General features: G+C 39.5%; 1 protein-coding gene across 2 annotated transcripts; it reads right to left on the bottom strand.

The window, feature by feature from the left end:
• Window positions 1-255: 255 nt before the first annotated feature.
• postna (periostin, osteoblast specific factor a) lies at window positions 256-17,377 on the bottom strand. 2 transcript variants are annotated; one of them, XM_086308866.1, is made up of 23 exons: window positions 17,080-17,377; window positions 15,584-15,682; window positions 10,790-10,854; window positions 10,527-10,684; window positions 10,259-10,423; window positions 9,997-10,143; window positions 9,730-9,871; window positions 8,873-9,085; window positions 8,649-8,783; window positions 8,314-8,462; window positions 7,792-7,928; window positions 7,051-7,181; window positions 6,749-6,879; window positions 6,301-6,403; window positions 6,145-6,212; window positions 6,006-6,051; window positions 5,881-5,916; window positions 3,103-3,483; window positions 2,964-2,993; window positions 1,431-1,475; window positions 1,137-1,223; window positions 1,015-1,050; window positions 256-932 (listed from the first exon to the last, which is right to left on the bottom strand). In XM_086308866.1, the coding sequence occupies exons 1-23, from the start codon at window positions 17,196-17,198 to the stop codon at window positions 877-879; spliced, it is 2,679 nt and encodes an 892-aa protein (XP_086164992.1). In that variant the 5' UTR covers window positions 17,199-17,377; the 3' UTR covers window positions 256-876. The 2 variants fall into 2 exon arrangements, with proteins under 2 accessions (XP_086164992.1, XP_086164993.1); XM_086308867.1 differs by lacking the exon at window positions 1,431-1,475.
• Window positions 17,378-18,357: the final 980 nt, after the last annotated feature.

The raw sequence follows: 18,357 nt of genomic DNA, 5'->3' as shown, positions 1-18,357 counted from the left end.
TACATTTGATTTCAGGTCTATGGACTCTTATGAAAATTAAACTTAGGTTTATAGACATCTGTCTGAGGAAGTGATAGCTCATCTGATTTAGTGTCAATACTCTTGAAAACCTTTTGATTGCTTTATGCTTTTTTGGGTTTTTTTTCACCAGCACTTTACTTTCAGTATATTCATATACACGATGTAGCTCTACAGACAGAATAGCCATGTTAGATAATGGAAAAGTAGATGAAAGGAATTTCTTTAGTCATAATCTGCATTGTATTCACACATTTATTGGTCACTTGTTTGTAAGGTACAAACATAGGATTGTAAAGTCTGATTGTGTATAGACATACACGAGTCAAGTTCCCGATCAAAAGTATGAAACATCTGTCGATCTATCGCCATCATGATAGAAAAAACCCCATCGTGGCATTTTAAAATGATCATGCCATAATTTACAGAGGTACAGTAGAAGATCTACCGGTAGCAAAACACTATTTAAAACAGAGCACCATATGACAAAAAACAACAAACCAAAAGAATACAAAACTCTTTTGTACTAATCTGTTTGCAAAGTGATATCGAAAAAACAAACAAACAACAATTCTCGTACAATATACCTCACCTTTCACCCTATTTTGCCCCCACACTAAAAATCACTATTCCTTACACACCAAAATTAGGGAAATAAAGAGTTTAATCGTATGGCTATTACACGAACTGTGCCTCAGATGGAATAACAAACAAACTTAATGGTTCTTTGGATTAAGAAATGGCTAAATTAATTTAATCTCAATCTGCGGTTTTTCAATCCACCACTGCTCGACCAGGAGCGCTGGAGATGCATACAATCCTTGTGGTGAGCCCTAAGCATTTATCTTTCTGCAAGATTCACTCCCTTGGCTTATGGTGACGCCTGACCAGCCTTGCCCGCCTCTTCATTCCAGCTGAAAAAGACGAAGCAGAGCGAACAAAATGTATTAAGAAGATAAAGGCTGTGAATGCATCAGCAAGTAATTATACTGTTACCTGGAGCTTTCCTGGCAGCAGCAAATCTACCTCCTTCTGCGAATTTAAGAGATAATATGGTTAGTTTGTATATTAGAGATATACAGACAAGTATGTCACAAAATTAAAGTCAAAGCACTTACCTTTAATGATTCTGCTAATTCTCTCAGACTCCTCATCGATCAGACTTGGGTCTCCGTGGATTGTAGTGATCCTGGAAAAGTCTGGGCCTGAACGTTTGAAACAAAACCATTACATCTAAAATCCGAAATCATGTTCTGAGTCAAATCAGTTTTTAAAAAAGCTTCATGATTACTTTCCTACCTTGAGGTATCCACTTGCACTGAATATAGATTTATAATCATGATCATTTTAAGGAAATTAAACATTTGAAATAAACCTATTTGGTATAAAGTGTTTATGGGAGGACACATTACCCTCAATGATCTGAGGCTCGTTCGCCGTGGTGTGTCTGGCTCCACCTTCAGACCGGCAGCGGAGAAGGGTGTTGAAAGTCATTTAACGACTTAGCAACTGTACAAGTACTGACTGACAAATGGACAGACTGACAGGCACATACACCCCATAAAATACTGTACCTCCTCTGCCACCACCAACACAGAGTCAAGCACACATGGGTAAGCTTATGAACATACACAAATTGCACACAGACGCACAGTACCATTAGCCCAAGAAATAAGCTGCAAGACACCAGAAAAGCAGCTGAAAGATCACCTGCTATTGTACCCAAAAGACAATGGCCCAATGGTCTGATAATATAATAATATAATTTGCACACTGCACAATTCTCACACATACATGCCACAACATAGAGGATGTGCAACCTCCCCTAAGAAACAACAACATCTATACTAGGATGGAATTGGATGTCTATCCAGCAGATGGATTGCAAAAATGAACCTATGTTCCTTGCATGCTTGCCAAAGATTGTCGTCATATTCTGTGCAATCCCATGAACCAGGCTGTTAAACAGGGCTTTCCGAGCACAAACAAACACAAAAACAATAAAGAGCAGTTTGATGTATCCAGTCCGAAATGAGGACTAATTCATTTTTGTGTAAATCTTGCTCCAGTCAACACTTGTCCGTCTTTTGGGTACCTCAGTCATGAGCCTTACTGCTGAGTTAATTGCTAACTCCTCTCTCCTTTAGTGTTTTGCTTGTATGTTTTATCTCTAATTCCAAACTCAAATTATGATCCAGCCATCTAAACCGTCATCAAACAACACCTCCCTGTCTGTTTAGTTTGTTGATTATGTTGATTAGTCTGTTGAAGGATCACATTTCCTTCCACCACTACAAGACACTTTGAAAGTGTCTTGTAGAACCTTGCAGCCCAGTTCCTGTGATCTCTGTCAGGATTTGAGTCTGCCATTGTTCACCCCGTCGAACACAGCAGTCGTGGATGCTTTCACAAATCTGAGAAACTGAGATGACAGGTTCAAGCAGCAATGGCGGCTTTGACTGCCACTTAGCCAGCCAGAGAAGGACTGGATGTAAACGATCCACATCCCTGGTTTCATTCTACCGGCAGTCAAAATCCAAACTTCAGGCCTTACAATAAAAAAAAAAAATGTTGAAGACCATGGCTGAACAACTGTGCTCAAAAGAGCCAAGTCAATGCATGTGCTTTACAATCCCTTCTCTCTTCTTCTGGTCATCATTATTCTTAAGAAATGCAGTATACACCATAGAGGAAGAGAGAGTAGTTACTGAAGATGAGGCATTCACAAAAGGATCAACTCAAGACAAAGAATGGTGCAAACAGTATCTGACTTAGTAGCTGATCACCACACAAAAATGTGATTAAAGGTGAAATTAAATCTGCATTAAAAGAGAGTGACACACAGTGGCTAATATCATCATGCAGATCTGTTAGAAGGTGCATGAACGCTCTAAGATTAATGCTACTACAGTCTTCAAATCAGTAAACATGCAAAGGAAACTCACCTGTGCTGCCATCTCCACCAACACTAGCACCTGTGATTCAAGGCAACATCATCAAATCTGTTCCAAAAACTTTGTTAGCTTCAAATTTGATCATCTATGATGGAAAATGAATGATATAAGCATTTTTTATGAAAATTACCATCAATAACTCTTGTAACTTTAGTAATAGAAGGCTGTCCCTCAATGACCCTGGTGACTTTGGTCTGTGTAGGGTTTCCTTCAATGACCCTGGTGACTTTGGTCTGTGTAGGGTTTCCTTCAATGACCCTGGTGACTTTGGTCTGTGTAGGGTTCCCTTTGATGACCCTGGTGACTTTGGAAGCTGCAGAGTCCCGTTCTATGACTCTGGTGACTTCGGTAAGTGTAGGGTCCCCTTTGATGATCTTGGTAGTAATTGAAAAGTTCGTTTTGATGTCTTTGAGAAGTGAAGGGTCCCCTTCGATAACTCTTTTTACGGTAGTGATAGATGGTTCCACTGAAATAACCCGGGTAACATTGCGGATCACTGTTGACTCAGGAACTGTAGAGAGGGAAAGGTAATTTCAGCATCGGTCAAGAATGTAGGGAATAAGGGTGTAACTCCCTCAAATTCTTTATTATGGAGGAGTCTGAAGGCACATTATGTGTAGTTTTCCAAGCAGATAAGAACATGCATTCAAACCAAGAAGATGGCATGAGCATGGTAAGTGATTGCAGCACTGAAAAAAGGAGGCCTTAATCAGTCCTGCACTTACACACTTTGAGAAATAATCAGGACTGTATGAGAATTTTTCACTTTTTTCTTTAGTTGGTTTAGAGTCTTTCAGCTTTAAAAACTACTGGCTTAAATTATAATAAATGAGATGTGACATCTGACAAAATATCCCCATCTAACCCCAGAACCTTCCCCAAGAAACGTTTGCCAAAAATATCACTTTTTGTGTGTGTGTGTGTGTGTGTGTGTGTGTGTGTGTGTGTGTGTGTGTGTGTGTGTGACAGTATATGTACAAGAGCCAGCTGAAAGGTGAAAGATTTCCATTTTTATCAGAAGGCTGCTCTTTGGCCTGAGGTTGCTTGATAAGTGCCCTTTTTAGTAATCAGAGCCAAGATCATGTCCAGTAGAGGGTTTTGATACAGGCGACACGGGCGGTTGCCCGGAGCGGCATCGTTGTGGGGGGCGGCAAAAAAATAAATAAAAAAATTGCTCGTACTCATGCTGCCCCGACATCATGCCAGCGCATACTGGGGATGGCATAGGCACCGATCGGTTTTCTATTGCCCATTTGCTGGGAGTAAGGGCGCCCTCCGTTTGCTAGGTGCGCCTGCTGCTTGCGGCACAAGGAGGACAGGGCGGGGCGGTGGGGGGATTCTCTGGCTGGCTGGAGCAGCATCTAATAACCAGCTCGCAAAATAAAACGAAATAAAAACAAACCAACAAACATGAAAACACCAGACATTATGATACAGACTTACTATTTGCGCCGATGGTTTTTTGAAATTCTGTATGCGAGACGTGAGTGCGAGAGCCCTCAGTGCGCCTGATAGTACAGTATATAGAGAGACGAGACGACGAGGCTCCAGTTACAGCAGTGCAAGTAAACAAACAATAAATATAAGAAGAGTAAGAAAAAAACTATACACTAGGGATAAAGGGATCAATAACAATTTAAAATTTATATTTTATAGTTTGATGATTTAAAGTCTCACACACAACACGTCGAAAGGGGAGGGAGACCTGCTGCTTCCAAATAGACCACATTTCATTCATAATGTTTTCAGTCCAAGCACATATGTATTCATGATTTGAATCCTGGGTTGTGCAAAATGGCAGAAATACACCCTAGACAAAGTGAACTAAGGTGTAGGTTTATTAGGTTATGTTGTGGTGATCCTCGGGTTGAGGGATGGGTGTTCATACTGCAGTGCAAAATTAAAACCAAGATGGACAAGAAAAGTTCAAAGCCATCAGGTGCTCAGTTTAGAAAAAAGAGAAAAGAAGAGGAGGAGAAACGAGCAAAAGATGCAGGTAAGCAGATGTGTCATTGGATAATGGCAGGTCATCCTGAAACAATCAGAATCAAAATACTTTATTAACCCCTAAGGAAATTATGTGGGTTACAGTTGCTCCAAGAAGAAATGGTAAAAATAGTAACAGTAACAGACTAAACTCCAAACAATACATTATATTACAGATTTTAATATTAATTAGTCGTTGTCAATTGTTGATTTGTCCTGTTCTCATTGTATAATGAATTATGATGGCTGTATGGTAGCCGTTTGCATACTATGCATACTCTCTCTCTCTTCATGTGTGTGTGTGTGTGTGATTTTATAAATACTTCAAGAATGATAAAGTATTTAGCTTACGTAGCTTAGTATGAGGAATAGTTAGGATTCTCTACCCAGATGAGTAATCGCACATCAATTGTATAATCACTGTAAAGTTGTATTTTTAGATTTAGTTATTGTAGCCCTTAAATCTTATGAACATGGTTTCTTAAAAGATAAAAATGAAAATCCCCTTGAGATCTGAAAAACCCTTTGTTTTCTGAACCCACCCAGCAAAACAATGGCCTCTACATAAGTATTACCACAAAAGATCCAAGCAAAGACTGATTTTTCCTTCTTATATTCATTTGTTTGATTAAAAAACATACAAATATAACAACAAATAATATGTCTTAAGACCTACAATCCCTGTCTAATATACAAGTAAGAGTGTCCAGACTTTTAACTGGTACGTACTTACTTCTCTGAGAAACCTCCTATGAGACATGAATTATTAATGTCATTGCAAGACAGATTTCACTTTATGCATATTTGTATTGTTGAGCAAAGAATATGCATTTGTTTTAAAGGAATGTCTGTTATTTATGATCACTGCAGATTGTAAATCAAATAAGTGCAGACTCAAGTCCTTTGTGTAGTTAGGTCTTACCTTCAACAAAATGAGTAGTTGTTGTGATAGTCCTTTCTGAGAAAGTAATAAAATTAGTTTTAGGTTCCTGCTCAGGCAAAAATATCTAAACATAATACAGTGATAGTGATATTATGGGAACTTACTGATGAAGGTGAGCGGGATCTCAGTGTAAGAAAATCCAGAGACAAACTAAAAAACAAAAAGCATAACAGAATGAAAGCTTCAAAAGTCAACCAGTAAAACCTCTACACAAATACACAGACAGGGTTTCCCCTTCACTACCTTTATCTGAATGTACTTAATCAGCTTCCTCAGGAGGATCAGGAGGTCCTGACGGCCCACAGGAAGGTCTGTAAGTAATACACGTCACATTTAATATATATCAAACAAGCAGAATGCAACCAGGCATACAGGTGAACACACAGCACACGTTCTTACCCCCTGGATAAAGAACATTCTTCACAATATGGATCACACCGTTTGTTGCCATCAAGTCACTGTGTGGCACATCCACAGAGTTGACATGGATAGAGCTGTCTACCTGGTAAAACCAAACACAATTAAACGTTACCTTCACACAAATTTAAGAATATTTAAGTCATTTAAGAAGAATGCAGTGTGAGAGCTGGGAATTCCATTTATTAACGTTACTAATATCCTACAATTGTCCAACATGCAAAACTGAGGCAAATCACACTTTGAGCTGAGTTTGAAAAGTTTTTCTGCCCGTGGGCTGAATTTTAAACATTAATCTAAGAGTGATTTCATGAGTTTCATTAGCTGATACATCTGAAACTAACGCTCTATGACATTCCCAGAAGGATTTAGAAACTCGTTGCTGGCTTTTTTATTAAAAAAAAAAAAAAAACTCTAAAAGATGACATACAGATTTAACTTGCAGGTTCTTGCCCTGGAAGGTTTTGAGCAGATTGGTAACTCCTCCCTCTAATCCTCCATTGATGAAGGTCCCATTACTGAAGTGGTACAGCAGGATGTTTCTCAGAACAGTTAGATCACCTGTCGGTGTCAATATGAAGGAATTATAATTCATACTTTGCACAATGTTAAACAATGGTTTTTTCTCATTTCTGCATCAAATAGTTCCCTATTAGATGAAGATACATTGACAGCATTGCTGGGTTTTTCAAAAGATAAGTGCATATGTGCTCACTGCAGTGGGGTACTCACTTTTGAGCAGAGCCATGTCTTCCTTGCTGAGGTCGACAAAGGCATCGTCCGTTGGTGCAAAGACGGTGTAAGAGCCTTCCTGCTTTAACAGATCATACAGACCTGCTGTTTCCATTAACGACAGGAATTTCCTACAGTCATTCAAATAACAGAAAGAAAAGAAGAAAATCAGGGATGCAGGAATAAAATAGGCACAACGTTTAAGAGCAATGTACAGTTTAAGTGTTTACAATAATTGGTTAGTGGAAATCAGGTGATTTTAATGGTCCACTGGAAGTATATTTTCACCACAGCCTTAGTGTTGTGGTTCAGACAGAAAGAAATTTATATTCTATATTTGTGTATTTCCACAAGCAAAATGGTTCTAACTGCAATAACACAATGAATATCAGAACAGATAAAAAAAGGTTTCCCTTTTAAGCCGGGAGGATTATAGTGTTAGCAGGGAAGTTCAGGCAGAGGGTTTGAATGAGATTTGCATTCTCGTGTGGTCCCACTGAGTCACAGATTTGTTTTCCTCAGTTCTTCATCACCAACCTTTACTGGTGCCTTTAATTACACAGTGAGAAATGTTCTGCTGAAAGTGAATCATCAACAGCATCAGAAAAAGATGTTTTATTACGCACACAAGCAATGTGCGATCACTGTTTCCATCCCCACTACTGGAGATAAAAATCTCACTTGACTCAAAGAGAAATCATTTTCAGCAACAAGTATTTTAGAATGATACTTTGCTCTTACTTGAAACGTCCGTCAGCAATCAGGAGCTCATAGATAGTTTTCTCAGGTGGTTTGATAAGAGACCTCACAGAATGGAGCATCCCATTGCTCCCCTCCTTACTGCCACGGACCATACATGTGTTTTCTATGCACACAGCCTGTCAAAAAAGGAGCATTCATAAAGTTAAGCCACAGGTTTAAAATTCACTGTACAAATCTGGTAACTATTTGCTTGTGTGGAGGAGGGCTGTAAGCCTTTCTTTTTTTTTGATTGTCATCAATCACAATAAGACAATGTTTCTGTGGAAAAATTAAACCCAGCTGACTCTAATATGCTATCTAGTGGAGCAGAAACACACTTCATCTGCCAAAAGCTGGAGTAATTAGATGTTTACAGATTTTTAAAGACAGCAACAATATACCACACACTTGGTAAGGCTCACATAAATCAGACTAAGTTACTACTTTCTGTGGTTTCTCTCTTTTTCTTTCAGATTTCACTTGGTTAATGTAACAATACACACACACACACAGAATTCTCACAGTGCGGTAAATGAAGACTCGTAGCAGTTTTCCAGCGATTGTTTCCAGCGTCTGTTCGTTGTAAAGCTCACTCAGTTTCATTTTTGTCTTCAAGATGTGGTTTTCCAAAATGAGTCTCAGCGTGTTTGTGTCCATTGACATCACTTCACCTGACAGAGAGAAATGTCAGAGATTTAAATAAGATGGATAGTTTTAGATCCTGATCAAATAAGGCAAAATGCCTTGCAATTTAAAAGTGTGGCATACATTATAATATTTTTGGTTTGTAAAAGACAAAATATTATAACCACAAAAAAGTGCTACTTTTCTATAGATAAGAACATGTTTCAACTCACTAGTGAAGGCATTGTTGAAAGGAGCTAGGAGGGTGTACTCTGTCTTTGGACCCAGGGATTCAGCTAAGGCCAGTTCAGACAACTTGCTGCTGAAAGTGCTCTGGGAGGTTTCCAGTAACGATTTCACTTCCTTGGCTGACATGAACAATACAAAAAAGATATGCCTGTGACCCATTAAAAGGAAGACGCCAAACGATTTAAACAACTTCAAAATGTGTTTGTACCTGAGTCTGGGATCAGCATCTGGTCTATCAGGTGGATGACGCCATTGGTCGCTACAATGTCCTTCTTCAGGACCATCTTGATGCCGTTCACAGTCAGACTGTCACCGTCACAGCCAATCTCTATGCTGCTGCCTTCTGCAGTCTCATACATGAATCCTACCATGATTGCTTCTGCACACTGGACACTCTTTAACAGGTGGTAGTTCACCAGGGCTGACAAGGTTGGTCAAAGTGTGAAAGAGGCTAAATTAATTACATTTAATTGAGTAATTAAATAAACATAAACACAAGTTGAACATAGGTTTGCAACTCAAATTACACACCTAAAGTATCTAATTATTATGTGAAGCCTGTGCTGTGATGTGTTATTCAGGAATTACAGGTATGCAGATGAATCAAACATCAATGTTCTCTGTGCTCATTATTCACATTTAGGCATGTATTTATGCCACAGCTGAGCCCGACTATCAAGCTAAGCCAACAAATTTAGCCTGCAAAAGCAATGCATTAGAAACAGAAGCAAAATTTGTATTGTATTTTATTCCAAGAAGAAACCTGTCACTGACTTCATGCCTGTATTCATGACTCAGCAAATAAGCAGATAAGCTGTTTTTTGTGTGGTTTTTGGATTTGTCAATTCAAAAACAAGTTCAAAGTTCAAAGTCCACTTCATATCAATTTGTCTGCGGGCCTACTATGAGCTGTGTGAAGCTGCCGCACACGCTCATAGTAGCTCATAGTAGCTCATAGTAGTAGTGGCCCTTTTTTTTTAGCATATTTACCAGGCCACAGGAACAATGTGAAAATGTTATGGTTGTACTTTATGCTCTCATTAAGGCATCACATTTTTACTGTACCTTTAACAACAGCTGGGTCTTCCATGATATTCTCCAAGTAGTCTGGGTTCATTTTGTCAAAGGCGTCATTAGTTGGAGCAAACAAAGTGTATTGGCCAGGCTCACCCAGCTTGTCCATCACATTGGAAGCTAATGCGATAGCCTGGGGAACAAGACACGATGTAAACATTTTTCTAAGAATCAGATGCTATAATGAGTTGGATAAAAGTTACTGTTTGTTAATGGTGAACTGTACAACTGTAAACTTTTTTGAGAATAGTTTCATACACTAAAAGAAGAAAGGTCTTCATTGAGCTCCAAGTGACCCTTGATGGTGTTCCCCACGGCCTTGATTACCCGATCGATGACATGCACCACACCATTTGTGGCCAGCTGGTTAGCATTGAGAATCCTGACACAGTTCACTGTAACAACCTTAGGAAGTAAATATTTTATGAAGATCAAACAATCAATGGCTTAATTGACTCTTATAGATATAATTGTAATAATCATGCAGCATTGCGCTTGTCTACACCGTTCATAAACTGACCCCATTTGGGTAGTGGTTGAAGTGCAGTCCCTCTTCATTGTACATGGAACTGACAGTCATGCCATTCTTCATGTCTTTGGTGAGGACACGGTGGTTTACCATGTGGTAATGCAGAGCGTTGTAGAGTTCAATGTTCACATTGTTCTCTAGTGCAGATCGTTGAGCCTTTAAAAATCACAGTGTTAGTTTCATCAAAGTATAACTGTGTTTGAGCAGACATTATTGTAAATGCATTTCTCTCTAAGGTTTTAAACACAGGTTTACTCACAGGGTCCAGCTCATCCCAGGCATCATTGCTAGGTGCAAACAAGGTGAAGGCGCCTTTTCCCTCAATTTCTTTTCTCAGTTTAGAGACTTCAGCATATCGCTGTGTGGTTGTAGCCTTGACAAAGCCCAGTGTACCATACACATGGTCAATGGGAGCCACTGGTGGTAAGGTTGAGAGTTGTGAGAAACCAGAGGAAATATTCATATTGAATATATTGTAATTTTTAGTTGATTTTGAATGAATCTGTTGAGCCATCCACCTACCTGCAGTGCATCCTTTCGTACCCTCGAGTTTCATATAACCTGGACAGCATTCATATACAACCACCCTGCCAAACCATTAAAAGAGCAGTGAGTTATTCAATAAGTAGATAATCATTAAAAACATAGATTAATTTAATCCAGATATAAAATGTCAAAAATAAAAAATTTAATTGTTCAGGGTTGTGCATCTTTATCATATAAATTTCAAACAGAGCAAGAGTCTACATGACTCTAACACAAGGTGATGAACCGAAACAAAACTATACCATCTCAACAAACTAAAATAAATGAGTCATTGAAAAAAAACCTGTGCAGCTGTGAGATAATGAGGAGCCCTGGGAATGAGGGCATTGAAAACAACAAATGAGGAAGTAACTCTTGACACTGGCTGACCTGAAAACCACATAGTAAACTTATGAAAAAGTTTGACATGAATTAAACATAAAAAAAACTGTCAAAAAACCAACAAGTTAAGCAGACTGGAAAGGAGAAAAAAACATTTACATGGTTTGTGTTTCCACAAGAAAAGTGACAAAGAGCTCAAAAAGTCCCAAGAGGAGGTTAATCGAGAAAAATTTGGTGACTGGGAAGATCTCTAGTAACTTTTTTTCTGTCTTAAAAAGAAGAAAGAAAAAAATTACAGGACCATGTGTAAGCACTATTATCAAAAAACAGACTGTTATCTGTTACATTTTTATGGACAACTCTAAGTTACTTAGTTTCCTCTCTTCTTTGTGGTACACTGCTGTCAGACGTCTCACTTGTCAAGTCGAATCCTGTAGTCTGTAAATTTTCCAGAAAACATTTTCACAGATTTTCATTCTTTAATTTCACTTCTAAAAAAAACAGACGGGTGTCTTCATTTAGATTTTAGGTGGAAATAAAGGCTTATCAAAACTTGTAAAAGCGTAACTCAAAGAAATGTGTCATGGACCTGGATCTGGTGACCCAGGGTTCATGAGTGTTTGTGGACTGTTTTTTTTTTATGGGTTTGTCTTGGGCTGTTTATGTGTGGTGCTTGTGTCCCTCTTTTCCTTCTTTGTGTGTGTTTGTGTGTATAGGCGTTTATATGTGTGTGTGTGTATCCGGATCACCGTCAGGCCTGGTGAGTGTGTCCCCGCCAGGCTGGCCACACCCGAGGAGGATGATGGCACACACCTGCTGCTGATCAGCCTCGTCTGGGGGAGCTACTTAGAAGAGTGGCTGAGCTTCCCGTGGATGCTGGATCGTTGCAAGACTTCCCGTCAGTTTCCCAGTAAGTCAGTCGAAAGGGTGAGTCTATCATAATTGTGGGCTTTCTAACCAGCAGCAAAAGCCTGCATGCATTCATTGGTCAGCATATTTATGTCTAACTGCCTGATCAATTTTTCATAAGCACTTTTTAAGTATGTTTAGGGTTAGGGTTAGGGTGATTTCTACAAGAGGATTGCAAAGACAAGAGGGCAGCGAGCACGTTGTATGGAGGCACAAAGGGAGCAGAGACACAGAGCACGGACACTGGGGAACGCGCACGGGATTGACTGTCATGTTATTATTTACTGCACTGTAAATACTGCACTGTAAATACACTCACTGTCTGCATCCAAGAGTCCCTTGTTTGGGTCCTACTTTCCCCGTTCCATGACAAAATGCAAGATAAGCACCAGATAAGCTGTGCTCATAACAGGAGCTCAGCTGGCACTCTTTTGCATTGGCATGAATGAAAGAATGAGGTGTGAGAAGGCTAATATAATGAGACACAGGACAGTACTGTAGCTCTAATGTGAGAAGTTTTACTGAGAGTAAACAAACCATAGATGGTTTGACAGCATTTGATTAGGATTAGTCCCCAGTTAACGAACATTTTCTAAGACAAACTAGGAAGTGAATAACCTGTACTGGGGTTTAATTTGAAACACTTCCTGAGTTTTCAGCTCCGGAAATTAGTTTCGACTTTTTCTTTGAGCTCATTACACTTTCATTACATTTTGCAGAACTTGAGGTTTTCCTGCCTTTTTCTCATGGAAAAATTGTATTTCCACATGTGCACATTAGTTTTTCATGATTTACAGTAAACCAGTCTATCAATAGTTTGCTTTCTATTCAGGAATCGCCAGTATTGATAAATTACGCCAAAGCAATACTTTTTTAAAAAATAGCTTACTGCAAGTACACCAACCTCAACCATAGCTTCTAACTGCATAAAATGTAACATAAAAATGTAATTCTTACAAACAAACAAGCAAGGAACACAACCACAGTCAGTATGCAAGTAGATTCAAGTCCCCTCAACTGAAAACCTTGTTCACACACAATCACACATGTGCATGTACACACACACTTTCTACAAAGATTCAAGCTTGGCAAAGTTAATCCATTTAATTAGTATTTGTGTGTTTATAGATAAACGTCTCTGTGTGTGTTTGATTCTGCTGAATGTGTTGAATTAGTCATTTTGTGCAAAGAGGCATGTTGCTTATAGAGCAATCCCTCTTTGCCTTGACACTAATTTCGGTAATATAAAATACATAAATACCCCTCCACGACTGGCCGTCAGGAAGGTATGAAGTCATTGCTCCCCAGCTACGCTCTGACAGGATAATAGATTCAACAGAGACCTGAAACAGAATTAGCCAGTGCACTGTAGCCAAGCCCCTGGTTGCATCACAGCATGAAACAACTCAATGTGGCTTCCAGAGGAGCAGATGTGCAAATATGGGGCTTTGGTGCACGCATACACGCACGCACGCACGCACGCACGCACGCACGCACGCACGCACGCACGCACGCACGCACACACACACACACACACACACACACACACTGTACTCATACAAAGGCTTTAGGTGGGGTTTTCTGGCACCAGATAAAGACATTGGAGTGTTTTTTTAAATCCTCTGTAATCACTAATGAACAGTCTCTGTTCCATCCTCATCCGTCTGGTCTTAATATTGTGTAGAAGAGCTTTTTTTCTATAGATGGGTGTGGACTTCATCTAAATACATCTTTAAGAATCTGACTTTTACAGTGGTTTGTTATAAAGTCCACTTAATTTTAATCACACATCCTGTGCTTCCTGCAAATAGTTTTCTTTAACAGAAAAACCGTTTCTTTCATCCAACAGCTCAATTCAAATGAAATCCTCAAAAGATCCTATGGTACCATTATATCAAGAGAAACATGAGCAATTCCCAAACTATGTTAGGTTAATAGTTAATACTTTTAGGTTGGTATAGTGATCTGAAACTACACATGCTTTTAACCCGCGGTGTAAGATCAAAGTTTAGTTTTGGAAATATGTTCAGGATGCTCAACAGCAACAAAACCATTTGAAAAAGATTAAACGTGAAAGTGTGTGTGACTGACCCACTAGCGCTGGAAAAGAACAAAACAACTAACCAAAGCAAAACAGGGTATCTCTCTGGGTGATCCAATCTATCACCAGTGGTGCACTGCAAAGTGAGACAGATGAGAGGAGAATATACTGAACACTTCCAGCTGTTTAGCAAAGTGCTTTCTGTGGGAAAAACGTACTTATCTTTGATGTAGATTTTGCTGTTTGTAACACTACAAACCTTTTGCATGAACTAACAAATTAAGTTATAAACCAGAAAAAAGTTAAATGCATTGAAATTTATTTTTTCGGCTAACAAAATCCTATTTTAGAAATTGTTTAATTTAAACATTTTAAATATGCCATATTCACATTACATAAAGATCTGACAAAAATAATTTGTAAATAGCCTAATGGGACTTGGTAGTGATGTAATGATGAGGCCAAGCAATTGTGTTTCTTATCTTAGAAACCCCTACTAGCTTCTCGTAATCTACTGTCACATGTTTTGACCAGTAATTCCTGGTTGTTTTCATGTCTACTGCTGTACTGTTTTGGGAGAAAATGACTCACCCCTGAGCTCACACCCCATTTTCAGCCTTATCGATACTGCAACAGGTGCTCCAGTTGACTGCATGACTGAAAACAGACGGGTGTATGTCTACATGTGTGTTCTTGTGTGTGCATGTGGGCTAACGACAGAGACTAAGTGTGTATGTTATTTTCTGCTGCTTCTGCACTTAAGTATACCAGAACAGCTCCAACTAAGCCTTACACTCCTTTAGGTGCGTTTCATGTAATATTTTATGAAATTATTTTGCAGGAAATAACCTAAATAAATAAATCCACCACAAGCACCCTAAAGACGGGGCGATCGTGGCTCAAGAGTTGGGAGTTTGCCTTGTAATCGGAAGGTTGCCGGTTCGTACCCCGGCTTGGGCAGTCTCGGTCGTTGTGTCCTTGGGCAAGACACTTCACCCGTTGCCTACTGGTAGTGGTCAGAGGGCCCGGTGGCGCCAGTGTCCGGCAGCCTCGCCTCTGTCAGTGCGCCCCAGGGTGGCTGTGGCTACAATGTAGCTTGCCATCACCAGTGTGTGAATGGGTGGATGACTGGATATGTAAAGCGCTTTGGGGTCCTTAGGGACTAGTAAAGCGCTATATAAATACAGGCCATTTACCATTTAAAGTTTGGTTTCTTATTATTTTCATAAATGCACAAAGACATTACTGGTTTGAACCATGCAACTTCATTTTAAAGCGAAGGTTAAGAGGAGAAAGCGAGATGCTATAGGTTCAGATAAACTGAGGTACAAGTCTGAGGGTGCAGAAAGGGTTTGGTCAAACATATTGGGCTTCTGCTGATAGATGGGTGATGAAGCTGGGTGTGGTTTGCACTTTTGATCAGACCAGTCTAATTCAGTGCAAATAATGATAAAAAGATGCGCTAATTAGATCCATTCGGTCTTTCAGTAAACACTTACGTATTCTTGCCACAGATGCTGCGTTTGTACCAATTCCTGCATGTGCTGAAGTACTTCTTCTTGGTCCCTGTGACTTGCTGCAAAGCACACACATTGGGTCTGTAAGAGAGGAGAGGGAGGAGAGGGTGAGGTGGGAGTAACAAAAGAACGTAAGGAACAGGATCAGGAAGGTCAGGATATGGAACTGTACAAGCGTAGCAGGGGGAAGGAAGGCGACAAGGATAGACAAGTTGACGAAAAAGACCGTGAGAAGATGTGGGGAGGTGTGTATGTATGAAATGGAAAAGAATGCATGGCCGAAAAAAGCGATTTACACATGTCAATATGCAATATTTATGTTAATAAGACATTATATGGACAAAAGTACTGGGTCACCGGCAAATGACGAGTACAGGAGCTGCTCACTCATGGAAACTGATAAGCATGAAGCTCCTTGAGCACACTTTCTGTGCTGATGTTAATGTCAGAGGAGGTTTAGAGCTGTGCAGTCATCAGAGTTTTGGTAGCTTTTAAACACTAAGAGCTGCAGGACAGGAATCACATCAACTCTGCTACTTCATGGCTGAGTTGATGTGGTTCCTAATTGCTTCCACTTTACAAATATACCACTTACAGTTCATTGTGGTATTTCTAGGATGGAAGAAACTTCATGAGCTGACTTGTTGCAATACTGTTGTCTTAACACAGTACCATACTTGGATTCAGTGAGCTCTTAACAACAACGTTTCCCATTCACAAATGTTTGTAAGGACAGGCTGTGTGAGTAGCTGCTAGATTTTATACCCCAAACACGTGAATTTAAAGATAAAGGGGTGTGGTCCAGTACTTTTGTCCATACGGTGTATTACGCAAAACCAAAATTTGATGCATGTGCATTTTTTGTCTGCTTTGTGGGGTTTTTTTTCAAGTTAGCAGACATTTATTTCAGCAAGTAATAATGGTGCTTTATTAATCAAGCAGACAAAGCACTAATGTACAGTATCTGCTACAGTAATGTGTGCCGCAAGTGTACTGTACTTACAGTAAGGTCAAAACCACCCAAGAAGCGGAACGAATTATTTGGATCATTTTGGCATCAGTCTTAATCCAAAATATGATTTTAAAGAAGAGTCATCTTATTCAATTTACATGTGAATTTTAAATTACATTAATTACATAATTAATAAATACACAATTAATAATATTTGGAATATTTCAATAAGAAATACACTAAAACTTTTTTAGAAAGGGTTATTTCTTACAATATTTGGATTTCTCTGGACTTCAGTTGTTGATTTTTGCATGTTAAATATGTTGATGATCAAGCGGAATTTCCTATTTTTCATCAATATGACTGATCTGTTCATGAAACTGTAGTGCTCAGTAAGATTTAAAACCATATTAAAAATTGACGTAGTCTAACCTTTTACAAATGCTACTGTTTTATTGCCAGATCATACAATTTATGTTCTTGCACCTGCAAACAAGGTGATAGGAAAAATACTAAGTCTACCTACCCTTGATCCCTGGCCCGTATGCGGCTATGGGTGACTATCTTGTCATAAGCTGAAAAAGCTGTGGTCTCCAGACTGCAAAAGGCCACCAACACTAAGGTCACCACCAGAAGCCGATGCATCCTGTGAAGTTATCAGTCCTCAGTGCTGCAAGGGCTCAAACACACACTGCTCTTGTCTTTCAAGTGCACACATACACACACACACGCACACACAAGCAGGAGTCCACAGAAACACACGAGATATGTGGGAACACAAATGAGAGAGGGAGCTTTTATATGAACAAGCTTCTCTAACACACCCACTCCCTTTTTAGTTCTTCACTGTCTATTCCATACCATTATATCCTTCTCCCACCCGCATACACCCTTCTATTCAGTCGAAATCCTTCCTCCACCACTAACTCTCCTCCCTCATGTTCGTATGAATTTTGCATGAATTTGCAGACCACCGTCACATCCCAGAGCACCAAGGGCACCCTGTACTTCAAACTTTACGTTGCTGTACAAGCTGCAGTGCCCGCCTGTCTCCAAACTGTGAATTGTGTTTAAAGTATGCAAACCAGTGATGATTTGTTCATTGTATGTAAAATATTAGAGGATTCATTTTTTTCTGAGGCTAACACCCACAGAATTTGCACTGCAATCAAAAAAGATGCCAATAAAGATGCATAAAGAAAAGCAGATTTTAAGATACAGATCCAAACACTAGTTTGACAATAACACCTAAACACGGGCTCTAAGCATACCTCTGATCTCTCTTCATGACACTTCTGGCAACAAAATGTAAATAAAATTGATATAAAATGCTATAAAATAGAGGTGTAAATCATGCATGAAGACCTACTGTGGTGAATCTGCACAGTCTGGTATTTTACTTGACACCCTTGAAGGAAACCTGACTGTATTTTTATCACACCTCCCCTGGGACCCCACTGTTCTCCCCTTTAACTTTTATCACATTGATTCATCGTTTCCATCAACGTCCCGTGAACTCCCTTTTGCGCTCCTCTTCTCCCATCATCCTCCCTGCTGTCATGTTCATCGTTATCAGCTCAACTTTTTCCCTTCAGCTGTCTCTGTCTCCCACATTGAAGCCAGATCTGATACAGCTCCAAAGAATAAATTAATCATGAATACAGGCTTTCCGGACATCCTCGTGTACAGTCTTGACTTTTCGACAGGTATGCTTCACACTTTACACATGCAGGTCGAGACAACTCAGACAAGGCTGATTTATTGGACCAAGAGCCATTTCTTTCATTGCTGTTGTTTGAAAACG

Source organism: Aulonocara sp. 'chitande type north' Nkhata Bay, linkage group LG10 (assembly GCF_057382095.1).
Source record: "Aulonocara sp. 'chitande type north' Nkhata Bay isolate Kocher_YH1m ecotype deep benthic linkage group LG10, A_spYH_male_GT1.1, whole genome shotgun sequence".
Classification (NCBI taxonomy): Eukaryota; Metazoa; Chordata; class Actinopteri; order Cichliformes; family Cichlidae; genus Aulonocara; species Aulonocara sp. 'chitande type north' Nkhata Bay.
Note: the sequence above shows the minus strand (reverse complement) of the source record. Positions and strands in the feature narration are given on the sequence as shown.

Excerpts from the sequence above, each read along its gene's own strand:
- postna (XM_086308866.1), bottom strand. The coding sequence starts at position 17,198 with ATGCATCGGCTTCTGGTGGTGACCTTAGTGTTGGTGGCCTTTTGCAGT. Across the intron at positions 9,086-9,729 it reads AGACCCAGCTGTTGTTAAAG|CCCTGGTGAACTACCACCTG; the intron begins GTACAGTAAAAA and ends CAACCTTGTCAG. Across the intron at positions 3,484-5,880 it reads AACTACTCATTTTGTTGAAG|TTCCTGAGTCAACAGTGATC; the intron begins GTAAGACCTAAC and ends CCCTCTCTACAG.